This window comes from Eschrichtius robustus, chromosome 5 (assembly GCF_028021215.1).
Source record: "Eschrichtius robustus isolate mEscRob2 chromosome 5, mEscRob2.pri, whole genome shotgun sequence".
Lineage (NCBI taxonomy): Eukaryota > Metazoa > Chordata > Mammalia > Artiodactyla > Eschrichtiidae > Eschrichtius > Eschrichtius robustus.
The window spans coordinates 134,070,491-134,089,673 of NC_090828.1; the positions used below are offsets into that span (position 1 = coordinate 134,070,491).

The 19,183-nt window shown below is 37.9% G+C and overlaps 1 protein-coding gene across 2 annotated transcripts in view; it reads left to right on the top strand.

The window, feature by feature from the left end:
* Nucleotides 1–13,585, top strand: part of CNTNAP5 (contactin associated protein family member 5) — an 879,857-nt gene extending 866,272 nt beyond the window's left edge. For both annotated transcript variants that reach the window (XM_068544014.1, XM_068544015.1), the window contains exons 22-24: nucleotides 9,253–9,471; nucleotides 11,092–11,163; nucleotides 13,389–13,585. In XM_068544014.1, the coding sequence (XP_068400115.1) occupies nucleotides 9,253–9,471; nucleotides 11,092–11,163; nucleotides 13,389–13,585 (488 nt within the window). The remainder of the gene's footprint in view (nucleotides 1–9,252; nucleotides 9,472–11,091; nucleotides 11,164–13,388) is intronic.
* The last annotated feature ends 5,598 nt before the right edge of the window (nucleotides 13,586–19,183 follow it).

Sequence of the window (19,183 nt, forward strand, 5' to 3'; positions counted from 1 at the left end):
TCAGGTTCCATAGAAACTGTTTATTTAGCTTTAGGTAACAAAATACTTAGAATAATGAAGAGAAATATTCAATAAGTACCATTGGCAGAGCTGCAGGAAATATTAATGAAGTTCTCATCAGGATTGGGCTTCATCAAAGAGAATTCCACATAATGTGTTGTGAATGTGAATGTAAAAGTAAAGAAACTAAATGCTTGTAAACGGCCAGAATAAAGTTTTAAATATATCTAAATATCCCTGATAAGGCCGCATTACTGTTGATATTAGGAAACATTTATTTTTTATTTATCAATTCCTTTTATGGTTTACAAAATGCTCTGTGTGTTAGGCACTGTGTCCTAGTTGGTGGGATTGGAAATTAGAAAGGGACAGGTTTCTTGAAAGCAAGAATCTGCCAATCTTGTTGAAGGACAGACTTGTAAACATACGGTGAAATAAAAGAAGTGTCTTAGAAGTAAGCAAATGCCTTGGGAACATGGAGAAAGTACTTTCCTAACTCCACCTGGCCCCTGCCTATCTTTTCAACATCATCTTTTGCCTTATTTTAAGGTAGAGTTAACTTGATTATTTAGTGTTTGAAATGTGATGGACTTTCTCAGTCTAGGCTTTGTACAGGCTTTGCTTTGTGTCTGGAACACTCTGCCCACCCTCTCATGCATGATTGATTGATCACCTAATACATTGTTCTCCAAACCATCTTTCCTAAATTAATGTTTCTCAAAGTGGGGTTCCTGAACCATCCGTATCATAAGTGTCTAGGAATGTGCTTTAAAAATGCAAATTCTTAGATACCTCCACACCAGACCTACTGAATGAGTAGAGATTCAAAGATATGCATTTTCATACATTTCCCTGGAAAATTAATTTGCATACTAAATTTGATCCCCTCTGTCCTAGATTGTGTCAGGGGTCTCTTCTGTGATACCAGAGCCACAATGATGTCTTCCTCCCATAAGACTTATTGCCTGAAATCATTGCTGGTCTGTTAAATATGTCTGCTAGCTGTCAATTGTAAGTCCACTGTCTCACACAGAGTGTGATTCTCATAGGTGACCAATAAATAGATGTAGGTCTAACAGAGAAGGAGCGGATGTTATCCAGGTAGTTAAGGGACAGAAGGGCCTTCCAGGCAGAGAGAACATCTGCACCTACTAAGAGAAGAGTGAGAAGTTCGGTTCTATATAGTACAGATGGGGCTGGCTGGGTGGGTGGGTGTTAGCTAGTGAAGAGCTCTAATTCATGTTATGGAGGTGAGGTTTCTTTTCGCCTTATCAACAATCAATACCTACAGAAAGCTATTAAATATGGCATAACAGAGAAAAGAAAGACAGAATACAAGAGACTTACGTATCAGACCTGGATTGGCCACGGACTGGGTAATTTGCTTTAAACAATTACTTTACCTTGTGTCTTAATTTTCCTAACTGTTAATTGGGTATAATTATCTCACACTTTCTTATTTTACAGGGATGAATATTTACATAGGCTGTACAAATGTGCATACCATGAAAAGCATAAAAACATTAAGTAAATGCCAAGTATTTTTTAAAATACAGTTTGACATTCCTCTTTCAGGATTAAAAGCTTTATTTGAGAGATGTGAATATTCCCAATAGTTAAATTTTCACTGTTTCTCTATTACCGAAAGACACAACGTACTCTTGAGGGAAATACTCTTTACTTGTATATATTGCTTATATCTTCCATTAATATCAAGTTCTTTATTTATTTTTTGTGATGGTACATTTTACTCTCTCGTATGCCCAGGTTGTGTGGGTCTGCATGGCTTGTATTTTGACACTTCATGTTTCAAATGTCATCAATGGCTTTTGACATATAGCAAATGTCATATTACATCTTACAGCAATGTCTGTTCTTAGCAAATTGCTGATCTTTTCTTTTTCTTTTTTTAATATCCAGAAAAAAAACAAAAACCTGCCTGGATTGGCTCTATCACTCTCTTAGTGTCAAACAATTGTGACTGTGTAAAATGTTGCACATTCTGGGGCTAACATTGGTTCTGTGTTATTTTCCTTGGCATCACAAAATCCACTAGTTTTAACAGAGGGGCATAGCTTTGCTTTGAAGAAATGAGTGTTTGCAAATTAATGTAGATAGTCAGGTTTTCAGATGCTTAAAGAAGTTAGTCTATACTAACTTAACCAACTGAGTCATTCAAAGTTTTAGTACTACATATATTCAGTTATGAGTCAGTATGAAGTGGAAGTTTAGTCTTTACAACAAGCACATAAGCATTTACATCTTAGTTTTCTCATATAAATGCAGTATTACTTGGGTATGTTGAGGGCCCTTGAATCTAGGCAAAGGCTTTTGGAACTCTTTGGAAGAGTAGTAGGAAGAATAATGATGATGATGATGATGATGATGATAATAATAATAATAAATGCATGTATGGGCACTGAGCTAGGAATCATGCTTTTTATATTTATTTCCACTACAATTCATGTTGTCAGTACTATTTATCACTACTTTACAGTGGACAAATCTCAGAAATGAGAAAATACAAGTCATATGTTCAAGGGCATAATTCATCAGCTTAGGTCTACCTACCTCCAATCCATGCTATTTCAGCACACCATGCTGCTTCTAAGAGTATTTGAGAGCAGAGAGATAGACTCTAATGAGAATCAGAAGTGATATTTCAGTGATATTTAAAGTGTGTTGGGAGGTAGAAACTATGTCAATTTCAAATAAGAAATTTTCTTTGTAAGATATTTGTGGTTTCTCAAGGAGATGGTATATATTATACAAGGAGAAACCTTGCAGTTCTTCCTGATTGGATGGGACTCTTATATATTAGCAGAAAACCTTGGGAAGAATGAGAAAGAGAACAGTGGCATTTTCCAGTGGTAGGGCCTTTATTTGCATTCTCATTCAACCACTTCTGAGTAGCCACATTCACTGTTAAGTTTGTCTTCCATATTTATTCTGTAGCTCAGCCCATACAATAGTTCCCTTGCCTAGTTCCTTATAAATTGAATGCAATTATAACCTAAAAATTGAATAAAATGACTTAGAAAATGCATTATTTTTAATATAATCAAGAGTTCAGAATGACTTGTGCTTTCCTTAGTTTTTGCAACCTATTTCTTCTTAGCTAATTTATGTAAAAGTATCTTACAAAAATACCTAGGACATTTTTGGAAGGTTTTTAGGGAGGCAGCATAGCTTACATAAAGAGTTCGGCATTTCAAGTCATAAAGACTTTGCTTTAAATCTCAACTTTGCCACATGAGATCTTGTATATATTTTAACGTTAATAGTGTCAGCTTCTTCACTTGTATATTTTGGATGATAATAGCATATACATGGAAAGGAAATAGAAATAATATTTTAAAAACAATTATTGTAAACATAGTGTGACGGTGGATAAAAAAACAAGACACATATACATGTTGCCTACAAGAGACTGACTTCAGATCTAAAGACACACACAGAAAGTGAGGTGATGGACAAAAGATATTTCATGCAAATGGAAATGAAAGAAAGCTAGGGTAGCATACTGAAATCAGATAAAATAGACATTAAAATAAATGCTGTTACAAGACACAAAGAAGGATAGTACGTAATGTAAAGGGATCAATCTAACAAAAAAGTTATAACAATCATAAATATATATGCACCCAACATAGGAGCACTGAAATAAAGCAAATATTAACAAGCATAAAAGGAGAAAGTGACAGTTATACAATAATAGAGGACTTTAATACCCCATTACATAAATGAACAGATCATTCAGACAGAAAATCAATACAGAAACACTGGTCTTAAGTGACAGACCAGATAGATGAATAAATATGTACAGAGCAGTTAATCCGAAACCAGCAGAGTACATATTCTTTTCAAGGGCACATGGAAAATTCTCCAGGATAGATTACATGTTAGGCCACAAAATAAGCTTCAGTAAACTTAAGAATACATAAATCATATCAAGCCTCTTTTCAGACCACAATTGTATGAGACTAAAAGTCAAGAAAAAATGCAAAAAGACACAAACATATGGAGTCTAAACAGCATGCTAATAAACAACCAATGGATCACTGAAGAAATCAGAGAGGAAATTTAAAAAATACATGGAGACGAATAAAAATGGAAATACAATGATCCTAATTCTATGGGATGAAGCAAAAACAGGTCTAGAAGGAAATTTTATATCAATACAAGCCTACTTCAGGAAATAAGAAAAATCTCAAACAATCTAACTTTACACTAAAAGAACTAGAAAAAGAAGAACAAACAAAACCCAAAGGTAGTAGAAGGAAAGAAATGAAGATCAGAGCAGAAATAAATGAAACTGAGCCAAAAAAAAAGAAAATATCAATGAAACTAAGATCTGGTTCTTTGCAAAGCTGAACAAAATTGATAAACCTTTAGCCAGACTCAAGAAGAAAAGAGAGAGAGGGCCCAAATAAATGAAATCAGAAGTGAAAGATCAGAAGTTACAACTAACACCACAGAAATACAAAGGATCCTAAGAGACAACTACAAAAATCATATGTCAGTAAAATGAACAACCTAGAAGAAATGAATAAATTCCTAGAAACCTACAATCTCCTAAGACTGAAATCAAGAATATTAAATATGAACAGACCAATTAACAGTAATGGAATTGAATCATTTAAAAAATTTTAAAATAATTAAAAAAAAATTCTCCCAATGAACAAAAGTCCAGGACCAGATGGCTTCAAAGGTGAATTCTACCAAATATTTAAAGAAGAGTTAACACCTGTCCTTCTCAAATTATACCAAAAAATTGAAGAAGAAGGAATGCATCTGGATTCATACTATGAGGTATCACACTGATATCAAAACCAGAAAAGACCTGCACACACAAAAGAAAGAAAGAAGCAAAGAAACAAAGAAAGAGAGAAAAGGAAGGAAGGAAGGAAGGAAAAGAAAGGAAAAGGAAAAAAGAAAATTACAAGCCAAACTTGTAAATTCTGAACATAGATGCAAAAAAATCCTCTGTATATGCACTATATTCATGGATTAGAAAAATGAATATTATTAAAACCAAGGCAATCTTGAGTTCAATCCCTATCAAAATTCCAGTGGCATTTTTAACAGAACTAAAACAAATAATTCTAAAATTTGTATGGAAACACACACACACACACACACACACACACACACACACACACACATAGATCAATGGAACAGAATAGCAAACCCAGAAATAAACCCACACTTATATGGTCAATTAATCCACATCAAAGTAGGCAAGAATATACAATGGGAAAAATCTTTTCAATAAATAGTGCTGGAAAAAACTAGACAGCTATATGCAAAAGAATCAGACTGGATTAATTTCTCATATCATATACAGAAACAAACTAAAAATGGATTAAAGACTTCAATGAAGACCTGAAACCATAAAACTCCTAGAAGAAAACAAAGGAAGTACACTCTTTGACATCAGTCTTAGCAATATATTTTTGGATCTGTCTCAGGCAAGTGAAACAATAGCAGAAATAATTAAATGGGACTACATCAAACTAAAAAGATTTTGCACAGCAAAGGAAACTATCAACAAAATGAAAAGGCCGCTTAGTTAATGGGAGAAGATATTTGCAATTGATGTATCCAACATGGGATTAATATCCAAAATATACATGGAACACAATTTCAAAATATTAAAAATATGAGTAGAGGACATGAATAGACTTTTTTTTTCAAAGAAGACATACAGGTGGCCAACAGAAACATGAGAAGATGCTCAACATCACTAATCGTCAGGGAAATGCAAATCTAAACCACAATCACATACCATCTCACACTTGTCAGAATGGCTGTTATCAAAAAGAACAACAAATAACAAGTGTTGGTGAGGATGTAGAGAAAAGGGAATTCTGGTGTGCTTTTTGTGGGACTGTAAGTTGGTTCAACCACTATGGAAAACTGTATAGAGATTCCTCAGAAAGTTAAAAATGGAACTATTATATGATCTAGCATTTTCATATCTGGGTATTTACCCAAAGAAAACAGGAACACTAATTTGAAAAGATGTATACACTCCAATGTCATTGCAGCATTACTATAATAACCAGGATATGGAAACAACTTATGTGCCCATGCCCATGGATAGATGAATGGATAAATTCATAATTTGCTACAACATGGATGAGTCTAGAGGGTATTACGCTAAGTGAAATGTCATACAAAGACAAATATCATACGATCTCACTTATTATGTGGATTCTAAAAAACTAAACAAAACAAACAAAGAAACCAAACAATGAAAACAGTCATACAGAGAAAAAACTGGTGGTTTCCAGAGGGGTTGGGGGGGGAGGGCAGGTGGAGGGTGGACAAAATAGGTGAATGGGTTTAAGAGATGCAAACCACCAGTTATAAAATAAATAAGCCATGGTGATATAATATACAGCATAAGAAATATGGTCAATGATATTGTAATAACTTCGTATGGGGACAGATGGTTACTAGATTTATCATTGTGATCATTTCATAATGTATGCAAATGTCAAATCACTCTATAGTGTACCTGAAAGTAACATAATACTGCACATCAATCACATTTCTATAATTTAAAAAATATTGCATTATTATATAGTAGGTACCCAATAGGTGTTGAATATTGAACAAATGCATTTTTAGCAAACAACTGTTTCTTACCACATATTAGGTAACAAATTTATAAGAAGTAAATATAATCTGGAACCATCTTAACATTTTTTTTCCCCTCTCCATATATGTAAGAATCTGAGAAGTCATTATGCCAGGCCTCATACTGAGAGCATTTTCTGCTATCAAGGACTCTTGCTTTCTTCATTTCTTTTCAGAACCCTCTCAAGGTTTGCATGCTTTTTATATATCTAGAATAAATTAACTTTCCTAGAGATAAGACTTGATCCAAAACATTTCTTCCTTTAAAGAGAGGTGGTCATTTTCTGGCATTTCCCCCGATTTATCCATGTGCCGATTCTTTTACCTGGAACTTGGATTCATGGTGGTCAGAATAATGATATCCTTCAAAGACCTTGGCACCAATACAGGCTTCTTTTTAACTGAATTCTAGGAATAAGATCTGGCAGTTTTGACTTAGACCCTTAAGGCATAGCTACAGTGACATGTCACTTTCCACTGCTTTGAAATCCCTCAAGGCAAAATCTTCATACAAGTTTATGCTTTCCTTCTCTTGTCTTCTTTCTGTAAATACCTCTGATCTCTAACTCTATCCCTTGAAAACTACCAATCAGTAGCTAATGTGCATTCTGAATTACACTAGGGTACATTGAGTTATGGTGGCACTCGACAAATAGCACTTAGTCTTAATTAAAGCTTTTTGGTGTGGAAGACTTTTGCATAACAGTGTTTGAGCAGTCTCTTATGCTCATAATCTCAGTCTTCGTAAGTGTAAAATGAGAAATAGGCATACGTGATGCTTTCATGAGTACGTAACAAATATGTACCACCACTGTAGAATATTTACAGGAATATTTGGAAGACCGCAGTTTCCTCCCCACCCCTGCCCCATGTTCTTACACACTTGAAGAGTGTCAATTCACATCTCTATTAGATTTTTATTATCATTAACTGGAAAGTTCTCACAGAATCTCAAGAAGAATGGAGTGGTAGGAAGAATAATGACCCACAAAAATAGCTAAATCCTAATACTCAGAACCAGTGAATATATTAAGCTAACTGGCAAAGAAGAATTAATGTTGCTAATCAGCTGTCCTTAAAATAGGGAGATTATCCTTGATTATCTGGCTGAGCCCAGTACAATCACGAGGGTCCTTAAAAGTGGAAGAAGGGGTAAAAGAAGAGAATTAGTATTAAGTGTGACTTTGGAAGAAAGATACACAGAAATGCAACATCGCTGGCTTTGAAGATACAGGAATGGGGCTATAAGCCAAGGAATGTGGGTGGTTTTGGGGAGTTAGAAAAGACAAAGAGATGGGTTATTCCCTGGAGGCTCTAGAAAAAAATGCAAATTGACAGCAGCTCGATTTTAGCCCAGTGAGACCGGTATCAGACTTCTGCAGAGATGTAAAACAAAACATTTGTGTTGTTTTATGCTGTTTAAGTTTGTGCTAATTTGTTACAATAGCCACATAAAATTAATACATGATTTCTTTTATTTTTCTGTAAGAAGAGAGGGATGATAAATTAGCAAGGTTTACATGGGTGTTGAAGGGGGAGACAATAATGAGGACAAAACTAGAAAAAAACACTGTTAAGGGATGTTAATTTCTCATTTTGATCCATATGTCCATTATACGTCTTCCCTAAATGTGGCCAACAAAGTGCTTTGTTGGTGATCCCTGGCGGCACTCCTTGATCATTTATGATGGAAATAAATTATAATTTACCTGATAGAGAGGAAAGTCCTTATCCTCTTCCAGAAAATAAACATATTATCATAATAAAATATCTATCTGAACAATCTAGGTCTGTTGAAACTATTATGCCTTAAAGGGAAAAAGAAAAAGGTTCATCCCGTATTGTAGTTTTATGTAATTGCATCACAGCAATTTGTCCAAATGATCCTTGTTAAAATAAAGAAATGGGCTACTGAACAATCTTTCCACAAATCTTGAAGACAATGAGACATTTGATCTTGTCGTGAATCATAAATGATTGCCTCGTTATCTTTTATAAAGACTCAAAGATACTTGGGAGATTGATTTCTGTCATAGAAAATCCATGCTCACCGATCAGTACCATGGACAGAACTAAGCATGTGAAAATCTTGACTGGAAGGTCAGTGTATATAAGCTGCTTAAAACACCAAACATGATAAACTTCTGAGAGGACCACTTTGAATTCTAATTACTCTGTCTTCCTCTTTTCATTTTTTTCTTGCTATCATTTTGAATGAAATGTTGTAATGAGCATTGTAGTATGCTTGAATTAATCACCAGAATCCATAAATAAATGGTGATGGAGATAATGATCTAAATTCTATAAAACATCTAGAGTGTAGAAGAGATTTACTAAGTATTCGTTACAGTTCATAAAATACATGAATGAAAATTTAGAAGTTTGAAACATTATCTCAAAGCAAGATAGCCCTAGCAATTTTCTATGATATGTGGTTGATATACTGACACTGGTAGCGGGGGTAGAGTTTGGAAAGAGGAGATGAAGAGAGATGGGGGACAATTTCCTTTATTCAAGATATAACGAGGTAAATTCTGTAATTTCAGACATTACTGAAAGTAGATATGGAGCATAGTTTAAAAAAACTGATTGTCTTTCATGTTGCAGAGAATCTTGGATTGGATTCTGAAGTTGCTAAAGCAAACACCCTGGGTTTTGTTGGCTGTCTGGCTTCAGTCCAATACAACCATATAGCACCACTGAAGGCAGCCCTGCGCCATGCCGCCACCGCACCTGTAACCATCCAAGGGGTCTTGACAGAATCCAGCTGTGGCTCGATGATGGATTCGGATGTGAATGCAGTGACCACAGTGCATTCTTCATCAGGTGTGCAAGAAAATACTCAAGGGAACGTCTCGCACCAGTGCTACTTTGATGTCTTCAAGAAGCTTCCAGGCTAAAGGCTAATATTACCCAATTCCTTACCTTGTATGATTACAGGAGGTTAAGAGTTATGACTGATTTCTTAGTGATATTTAATATGTTTAGATAATCCTAATTTTAATAAGATGAGTAGTTAGAAATAGATATATGTGTATATGTTTAACTGTATGTACATTAACATATATGTTATTAAAAAAAAGAGCATCAAGCTTGAAGGCACGTTGATCTGGGTTGAAATCCTTGCTCTGACACTTATTGGTCTGGTGACATTGTGTTACATACATTTTTGAATAACAATCTGAAAATGTATATATATACATATTCACTACTGTTTAAGTGGTTGCTGCTCTGAGGATTAAAGATTTTAGGGGTCAGGAAGGCAGGCTGGTTGTTGATCTATCAGTAATACAATTCATGTGATTAAAAGCGACCTTCCTTGATAAAAGGAAAGTCCCACAGGACTACCATCCATATACCTTCTCTTATTTTGCCGCCTCCTGAAATACCTTTTCTTTTCTTAGTCACTGTCATCCTAGGTGTCTTGGAGAGTTCTTAGGATTTATTTTAATCAGGTGTGGTCATCAATTGCCGAATAAGTTATGAATTACAAGCAAAGAAAGGGCACAGAGTTTTGCTGCTGCCTGCTCATCACCAATCTTGGTGTTTTCTTGGCAATGGTCAGGTATGTATCCTAGAAAGAACCTGAATACGACACTTGGCTAACCTTGATTGGAGTTCTGAATCTTCCATGAATGAACTACCCAACTTTGGGCAGGTTACTTAATGGCTTTGATATAATTTCCTTATCTGTGAGATTGGGAAAAATTATAATCATGTTGTAGGCATTTCCTGAGGATTAAATGATACAGCAATACTAATGATAGGTGCTATAGGTCCTGACAATTTTATGTGCACTATATGCATACCTATAGGATTATTAACCCCCTTTAATACATTTGCAGATTGCTATTTAAAAATGTATGTAGCTCAGTGTCACCAGACCAATAAGTGTCAGAGCTAGGATTCGAAACCAGGTCTATGTGCCTTCAAACTTGACTCTCTTTTTTTTTTTATACCGTATATGCTAATGTACATATAGTAAAATGTGTGAGGGTTTCTTGGGGGTGCTAATTCACCATCACTTTTGCCCTTTCCTGCCAATGGAGTCAGAAATCTCTTGTAATTAAAGAAACCTCTGAAGCAGAGGCAGGTGTGCTTGAGGGAAGAAGTCGTTGACACGGTTGACACGCATAGGAATTGTCCAGCAAAGAATAAAGGGACTTCAAGGGTAGGCTGAGAGGTAAGCTGTGGGCCAAGGCAGATACGAGCAGAGTACCACCATCATGTCTTTTAACCTCTTATCTTACAACTTACATAGAAACGAACAGGGTCATGAAACTACGGGGTGTACGCAGTATACTTCAAATGCTTTTTTGGGTGTGATTGGGTTCCTTCCAAAATGCCAACTATTTGAGAGCACCTGGTCTAATATGCAGGTGTGTCATCACAACGCCATATTGCAGACCTCCTTCTAGGACTTTGAGTGTCTTTTACACCTTTCAGATCTTCTTGGGAAGACAGATGAGCGGGGACCACTCACCAACGCAGTGCAAAGTGACTCGGCTCTCATCGGAGGTAAACCGTTCTTTGTGGCTGTAAGCAGAAAAGACATCAGTGGTTCTGTGCTCTGGAGGAACTTACCTGAATCCTTCCTCAGTGTGGCTATCCAGCACCCAGAACCCTGCATGATCTAAGAACGTGAGGTTTTTCATGAATAGTCGCACATACTGGGATGATCAAAGGCACCTTCTCCTCCAAGCCCGGCACCAGCAGCTCCATGAAGGGATCCCTCCCTGAACCACCAGACAGCTGAGTGCATAGTCAAGAGCTGGATAATTTACTTCGAGACAGGCAGCGTACATCCTGTTGATCTCATCCACTTGTCATTTTTCCTAAAGCACAAAGCAAACTAATAAAACTACATATGGGAAAAAGCCATGTTGGGGCAGACAGATGGGCAAAGCTGTAGTACTGTTGGCTTTTCTCCACCGAGTGGATCTAATGAGCACGGTGAAGCCCACAGGACTGTAGTTTCCGATCTAGCAGCACATATGGTTACAGAGGCAGCTCTTGTCCGCTCTGCTGTGAGCTCCGCTCTCCCTCCCGCCCCCATTGCTTTTCCATTTTCTCACAGCCTTTTGGCCTCACTGCTCTGTATTCTGCCTCAGCTTGGCTGTTGCCTCCAGGAGCTTGATTTTTCCATCTGGGCCTTGCAACACGGAATGAATCCCAAACTTGTTTAGTGTAAGATGCCTGTGAGAGACAGAATTCATTTCCATCTGAGAACCATGGTCCTCACAGGTGGCCCCATCTCTGCTTTCTGGCAGGCTAGATGGACTAATTCACACCAGATGGAGTTCTGCTCTTAAAAATCAACAGTAACCATTTATTTAACGGCTATGGAAAGAACCCCCACTATGGGTCAGGACCAGCGCTAAGTACAAGAATACAAGGATGAAAGACACGGACGCTGCCCTGCAAGATCTCACAGCTTGGCGGGGGCAAGGCGGGGTGGGCTGGGTAAACAGGTAACAATAGAGCCAGTGAGTAGTGTTTTAGACTGGAAAGACAAATGGCAAGGGGAGCACAGAAGTGCATTGTTACAATAAGGTTGTGAGGAAACACACACACACACACACACCCTTTCCTTAAGGAAGTTCTTCAAATGTCTGACCTGAATATCTGCTTCAGGGTAAAGAGTCCAAGTTGATTTTTGTTTGGCGACAAGAAATATAGGAAACCATCTGGTGCCTGTCTCTCTTCCTATAATTTCTCATTTGACAAATGGAGAAAAGACTTTTGTGACTGCTGACTTTTTCCCACCCACGTACAGGCTTCTATGAGCCTGTTTAAGGCAGGAAATTCATCCCAACCCCTGAGAAAAAGTCCTGGAGGTTCACAGCCTCCCACCCTGAATAGAGTAGAAACTGGTTCTGTATTTCATCTCTGAATGCTGCAGCCCATTCCTGGGTATCACTCACTATATACAGTTTATTTCTAGGTTTGTTAACTTACCTGGTTTTACTCTGCCTTGTAAACTTTGCTGACTTTGCTATTCCCTTCTCAAGAGCTTTCCTGGCAAAGGTAGGGACAAGACCTTAGGGTCAGTGAGGACAGCTTGCCAAGTAGGTCCCGTAAAATCACATACAATCAAAGTAGGATAGTATCTGACACAACAGCGTAGAAGTTTGCCATTGCAGTTGACTCTGGAGGACAGAGGGGTACCATCTTCAAACGAGCCTATGCCTTGCAGCGTGCACAGCAGGGTAGAATGACCTGAACATTTAGTAAGCATTTCATTATTAATAAAACATTTTTAGCAAAGCAAAAACATACCATAAACAAGTTTACATCCATAGAGCATGTATTGGGAAGTGAGATATCTGCGTGTTCTTTTCTAGGATGCTAAAGTAGTTCTAAGATACTTATTTGCAAGGTGACAAAGAAATGTGCTAATTAAAAATGATTCAGACACATTCTTTAAAGCAGGTCTTGAAGGAATTTACTAAGAGATCCTTTGCTAGTCTGATTCCATATCTATTTGATGGCTTTCTTACTCCATTAAATAAAACTTCCTCTTATTGAAACTGGCTTGCGCACTCACTAGCCTGAAAGAGGTTTTTTTGTAACTGAAGCCTGAACGCATTTCAGCCTGTGTTTATTTCTGGACATGCGGCAGAGTTTGTTGTTTGTTTGTTTCTTTCTTTCTCCTAAGTGCCTTTCTTGTCTACATTGAATTCTCTCTCTTGATCGGATGATCTGTGATAATTTCCCTCTCTCTCATCCCTCTTTCTCAACAGGAGTAATAGCAGTGGTGATATTCATCATCTTCTCGATCATCGCCATCATGAGCCGCTTCCTTTACCAGCATAAGCAGTCACATCGTACCAACCAGATGAAGGAGAAGGAATATCCGGAAAATTTGGACAGTTCCTTTAGAAATGACATTGATTTGCAAAACACAGTGAGCGAGTGTAAGCGGGAATATTTCATCTGAAAAACTGCAGGGCCACCTCATACTCTTCCTTTGTTGTTCATTTTTGGTTTCTCCTTCTCCTCTTTCTCCTATCTTTCATTTTGGTCATTCTCTTTCTCTGTTTTCCTTTTATTTTTGGAACATACCTGCATTCACCACAGCATCTATCCCCTCGAACCAGCCCAGAATACCAGGCAGCTATGGCCACTGCCTTCCTCTGTGACAAACTTATCATGGTGAAAACGATCATTCAAGAGACTGATTACTTTAGACAAGGAAGAGACACATGTGTGCACATGTCCATATTCAGTTCCGTATTTCCACTTTCTAAGATGCAGCCTTCAGTTCTGCAACCATTCAGTCTTACAGGCTTACCTTGAACCTGAGCTCTGTGACTTCGGCATGAAACGGTCATCCTCAACACCCTCCCCCATTTCAAGTCCACTCCGACCAGGGAACTCAGGGTACCAAAAGAAGATGCTAGGGCCTGGTTTGTGTCAGTGGCACTTTAAAAGGAACAAGAGAGGTTTGTTGTGTGTTAATTTTCCCCCCACAGGAAGCCCATTACCGTAACTCATCATCATCATTCGCTCTGACTCATCCCCTGAGTATTTTCAAATATAGGATTCCTGATAGTCGTGAGCTATTGCTTTGTTCCTTTCTTACCACTCTCTCCCGGGGCTGACACTTTAGAACAGCACACAATAGCATAAACCTAGGGGAAGCATGGAAAGTAGTCGCTTGAAACTAGGAGGTAAAAAGAAAGCTGCTAGGAAGTAGACGTTCTATAACTTAAAAAATGCCTCTTCCAATTTTGTGAGAAATGCTAACTAGGTTATTCCTGGGATTATTATACTGATTATATATATATATATATATATATATATATATATATATATATATATATATATATATATATATATATATATATCATTGCTGCAGCAAAAAGCAATTCAAATAAAAGTCTAAATTAGCACTTGGTTCCATGAAAGAGCTTAAACCATCTTAACTCAGCTTCAAAGAAAAACAAAAACAAAAAACAAAGCAAGACAAACAAACAAAAAACTGCATGAAAGCAAAGAAATACCAAACAGAATTCTTTCCTTCCCTCCCCTCACTAAAGATCTGGTGAAGAAAGTAAACACAGGTTTCACATTTTAGAATAGACATAATAATCCATGTCTGTCCACTGAGCCATTTCTCTAGGAGGTTTAGGATGAACTGATGCGTGAGGCATTCTGACTAGCTCCAGGGAGACCCCACTGCTTAATTTGAGAGGAGCCCTTAAGTCCTACAGCACATCACATTTTCAGATCCGCTTCAGCCTATGTATATAAAGGCCCCACACACACTTCTTTCTGCAGGCATAAACTCCCAGACGAGGCAGTGACACGTTTCAGGGTATTTGCCCCTTTTGATACCAAAACATCCGTGAAACACAGTCAGTCCTTCAAGAAGTTATCTTGGGCACATGCACGAGGTGGTGGTACGAATCCTGGTGATTTTGCTGTAGTGATATTCCTCACTCTTTGCCTCTGGTCAAGCTTCAGGAAAAAGATAAGGGGGAAAGGATATAAATGCTCCAGTAGGCTGGGAATGCGAATAGAATGGTCCACAGACGTGGAAATTACTTGCTGATTCTCTTTACAAGACAGACTCGATTTGCATCCCATCTTGTTCTCCGTGTGTCTGTCACTTCTGACTATTTAACACTTTTCTGCATGAAAAGGCTCACAAGGAGGAACTCCTCAGCTTCATCCCATTTCAGGTCTATTCCAGACTTTTCTTTCAGTGTCAGAGCACGTGGGGTAAGGATTTCATTTGTAATCATATTTCTCAACTTGAAGATGTTGTTCCAAATACACCCTCTCTTTTCAAACTTTTCTGTGGATTCTTACTTAATCATTCCCATTATATCCTTTTGCTAGCAAATTTATTTTAAAGGGCTTCTAACAAATTTAACTTTTTTTTTTCCTTCTAACTTTAATAAGATGAATAATCCATTCATAAGAGGAAAGATCTTTACTGTTTCCTCCTGCCCTGTTCTCTCCCATTTCCAATGTTCACTCCTGAATTTTCTCTTTCCATAAAAAGGCTATATAAATCAGCCTTTTGCTTGGTGACATAGTCCTTCGTCCCCTGAAATAAAAGTCACCATGAAGTGTAGTGGGTTTAGCCCAAAGTATCTCCAGTAACGAAATGGAAGGGAAAAGGAAGGTGTGAGTAATAAAATTGGAACTGCTCATTATTCAATCTCTGAGAAGTAGGGACTATATTTTGCTGACCCAGTATTGATAGAAGAAATGGAGTACTAACAGAGGCCGCCTTGGAGGATCTGCTTTTCTCATCCACTTTTATAGGCTTGTAGGGGGTTCTGCAGGGTGAAAAGTTTGGGGAGCTACATCCTTGTCACATCTGCACTACAGAATCTACCAGCAGACCTCCCCACATCTGTAGACTATCCATCCATACATACTGCATATCACAGACTTAATGACGAATGCCAAGACAGTGCAATCAGCACGTCACTCTTATAAGAAGAGTCTCAGGGCTAAATAAGAATTATTTTTACAGGGTTGGAATATTTCATAACCCCAGAGAACACTAACTTTCACCAGATGTGTATGGAAAGCAAGCAAGCTGCTTTCTCCAAAGGAAAACACAATTTGCAATGACAAAGAAGTGCGAACTCTGCCTGTCTTTCCTCCATGGTACCAAGATCCATGGAGTTTTGTGTAATTGTTGAATTGTGTGAGTGTTTCAATCCTTGAACAATTATAATCTAAAACAAACAGTCCTTGAAAGCATTCTAATGCCTCCTTAACCACAGTTTTCTGCTTCAGGTTTCCTGACTGCATGCTCTGGCCAACTGGATCACCCTAATCCTACATTTTAACCCTATTTGGTAATTGCTGTTTACCAACATATTTTATGGAATGTGGCCACTTTACAGGAAAACCAAAAATACATGTGCAATTTCACATTCTAGGGGGGCTATTTCATTGATACTATTCCCACCAAACAAATCTGTGTATGTAAGCAGCAGTGTATTTGCTTACCCTAAATATATATTTAACACTGCATCTCTGTGTGTGTGTATAGGTTAGATCACCATGGTTTTTAGGAGAATTTGTCTACAGAACTAAACATTTGTCACTTCTCTAGATATATTTTTAAGAAACGCTTAGCCCTTCTGTACTCTGAACTGCAAATGTGATATTTATTTTAAGGATCCTAGGGCTGATTCTTTTAAAACAGTTGTTATCCCCTTTAGTAATAACACAGATGGTACCCACCTGACTTCCACCTTTTGTCAGACTGATGCCCACCACAGGGTTGGTCACAGGAGTAGGATCAGAACAAAAGAAAAAAAATTGTTCTGTACTTTATTCATTCATGAAGTTTTTATTGAATACCCAATACTCCAAGGGTTGTGCTAGATATTGGGTGTATTCATACACATTACGCCTTGTTCTTGCCTTTGAGAAGCCCAAAGTCTAGCAGGGGAGGCATGTATTGTTGTAATAGGGGTATGCATAAAATGCTGTACAATATAGGGCTAACGTTCTACACTATCATTCTAGTAACACCTTTGCTAGAGACGGAAAGAAACATACTTTCTGGAAAATATTTATATATTTTTTTTCTTGTTTTTCACTTCCACCTTCAGTAAGCTGCTTTGTTTCTCTTCCTCGAAGCAAATGTCAATCTACGCTGGTGTGTTTCTGTGGAGGGAGATGGGTTGACTCTTTAGGGGTAAGAGTAAATGATACCTGTCTCTAGAGAACTTTTGGGGAGGGTATATTCTCTCCATTCTTATTTTAATTCTGGGTAGGGGGTTCTGAAAGTCCTCCTTTCATGGGTCAGACCTAAGTGACAACTCGGGGACCGTATTTGAGGTAGGAAACAGCAATCTCCACTTCTCCCCTCTTCCTTTTTTTTTCAGTTCTTTTTTGCCGTGTATTGGTGAACTATTGCATGCCCTTGTTCTTCTAGACGTTCCTTAAGGGGTCTTTGTCATACCCCAGCTCCTCCTAAAACCCTACTGTGTCCTGATGAACCATTTTGACTCAATTTAGGAAGATCTCTGAGAATGGATGAAGGATATCTTTGAGTAATTCATTGACTCAAAGTGTCATGCATCTAAGTGAGGTCTCATGTCTCTGCTCTGGGGGAATTTTTCCAATCCTGAAAATCACATATTTCTCTTCTCTGCAGGAAGCTCATTCAGTTACAGGAGCTACACTGGAAAGCTCCAAGACATTCAGAGAGTTAGGAATCAGGCTGTTGAATTCTTTCTTATAAAGAGTCTTGACAGCTTGTTCACCAACGCCCGGTGTCCTTTGAATTCCCCCTTAGCTACAATCCACCAAAACCGCATTGGGAATTGGGAAAAGCCTGCCAAAGGGAATTTGAGACACAGTGTATAGCTCTGCTACTCATTTTTCCTTAACCTCAAGGGTTGGACATAATTAGTCCCCCATTGTCCTAGAGGTCCCAAGTAGACGAAATAAATAAAGAGTCTTCCTTATTCCTGCAGGTGCAAAGGTGGTTAAAGGAAGACGGTGTTGGCAAACTCAAAACTTTCAGAATGCTTGGAAGATAACTGAGTGCTATTTCATGTCTCTCATGCAGTTTGATAGTGTTTTCTTTAAAAAACATAGAGTCTGATAGAATTACTTCGATATACTGTTCTTGGGTCTTTCTTACCCTCCCCCCATCTCCTCACCCACACTCTTACTTGTTAAGCCATCTAGTTTGAAGATTTTGCTTGTCCTTACTTTTCATCCCTGCTTTTACAAATTCCAAAGAGCTGAACCTCCTAAAGGGGAAAAAAAAAAAAATCACAAACACACACCTACACAAACTCTTTGTCAAAATAGGTTTGTTATTCAGGCTTCCTTTGTGACATTCTCCATACATCTCTGTTTGACAGGGAGAGACACATTTCCTTTTGAGTTGACAGTTATTTGAAGCCTTCATAGAAGGTTTTCATATTTAACTCTTTTTTTCTGTTTTTGAGCAACTTTTGTGTTACTTTCCACTAAGGTACTCTGAGGGAGAACAGAAAAGCACACTTTTTTTTTTTAGTGAAATATTGTACTACAATTGTAAGCAAATTGTCTGTCTTTTGTAATGTTTATAGTCTACAAAGTGGCCGAACAGACGTGAGCAAAGATGAAGGCAAAAGTTGGTTTGGGTGTTTTGACCACACCCACTGGGAACAGGTTGAGGAGGAAGAGGGGACACATGGAGACAACTGATGACCTTCCTGCGAGAGGAAAGTCACTGCTTCCACCGCGACTCACTGGCAGCAGCTCCTCCCACTCTCCTGGCTCCTAACTCAGGAGTCTCTTTAATGCACTTGGATCATCACCTTAGGGAAAGAGGCAATATCATGGGCTTTGCATGAGGAATTCTTTACTTAACTTGGCACGATATCTTTGACCCTTCCCAGCTCTACGTCAGCTACATCTTTTTTTTTTTTTTTTCCAAGATGTTTATTTCATCAGGGATTTTCCAGGATGCTTTAGAGCTATCACCACAATGATCTAACCTGCCCTGGTTGAATACCCAGATACAACTTTAAGGAAAAGGAGCTGTCAGAAAGCTCCCTAG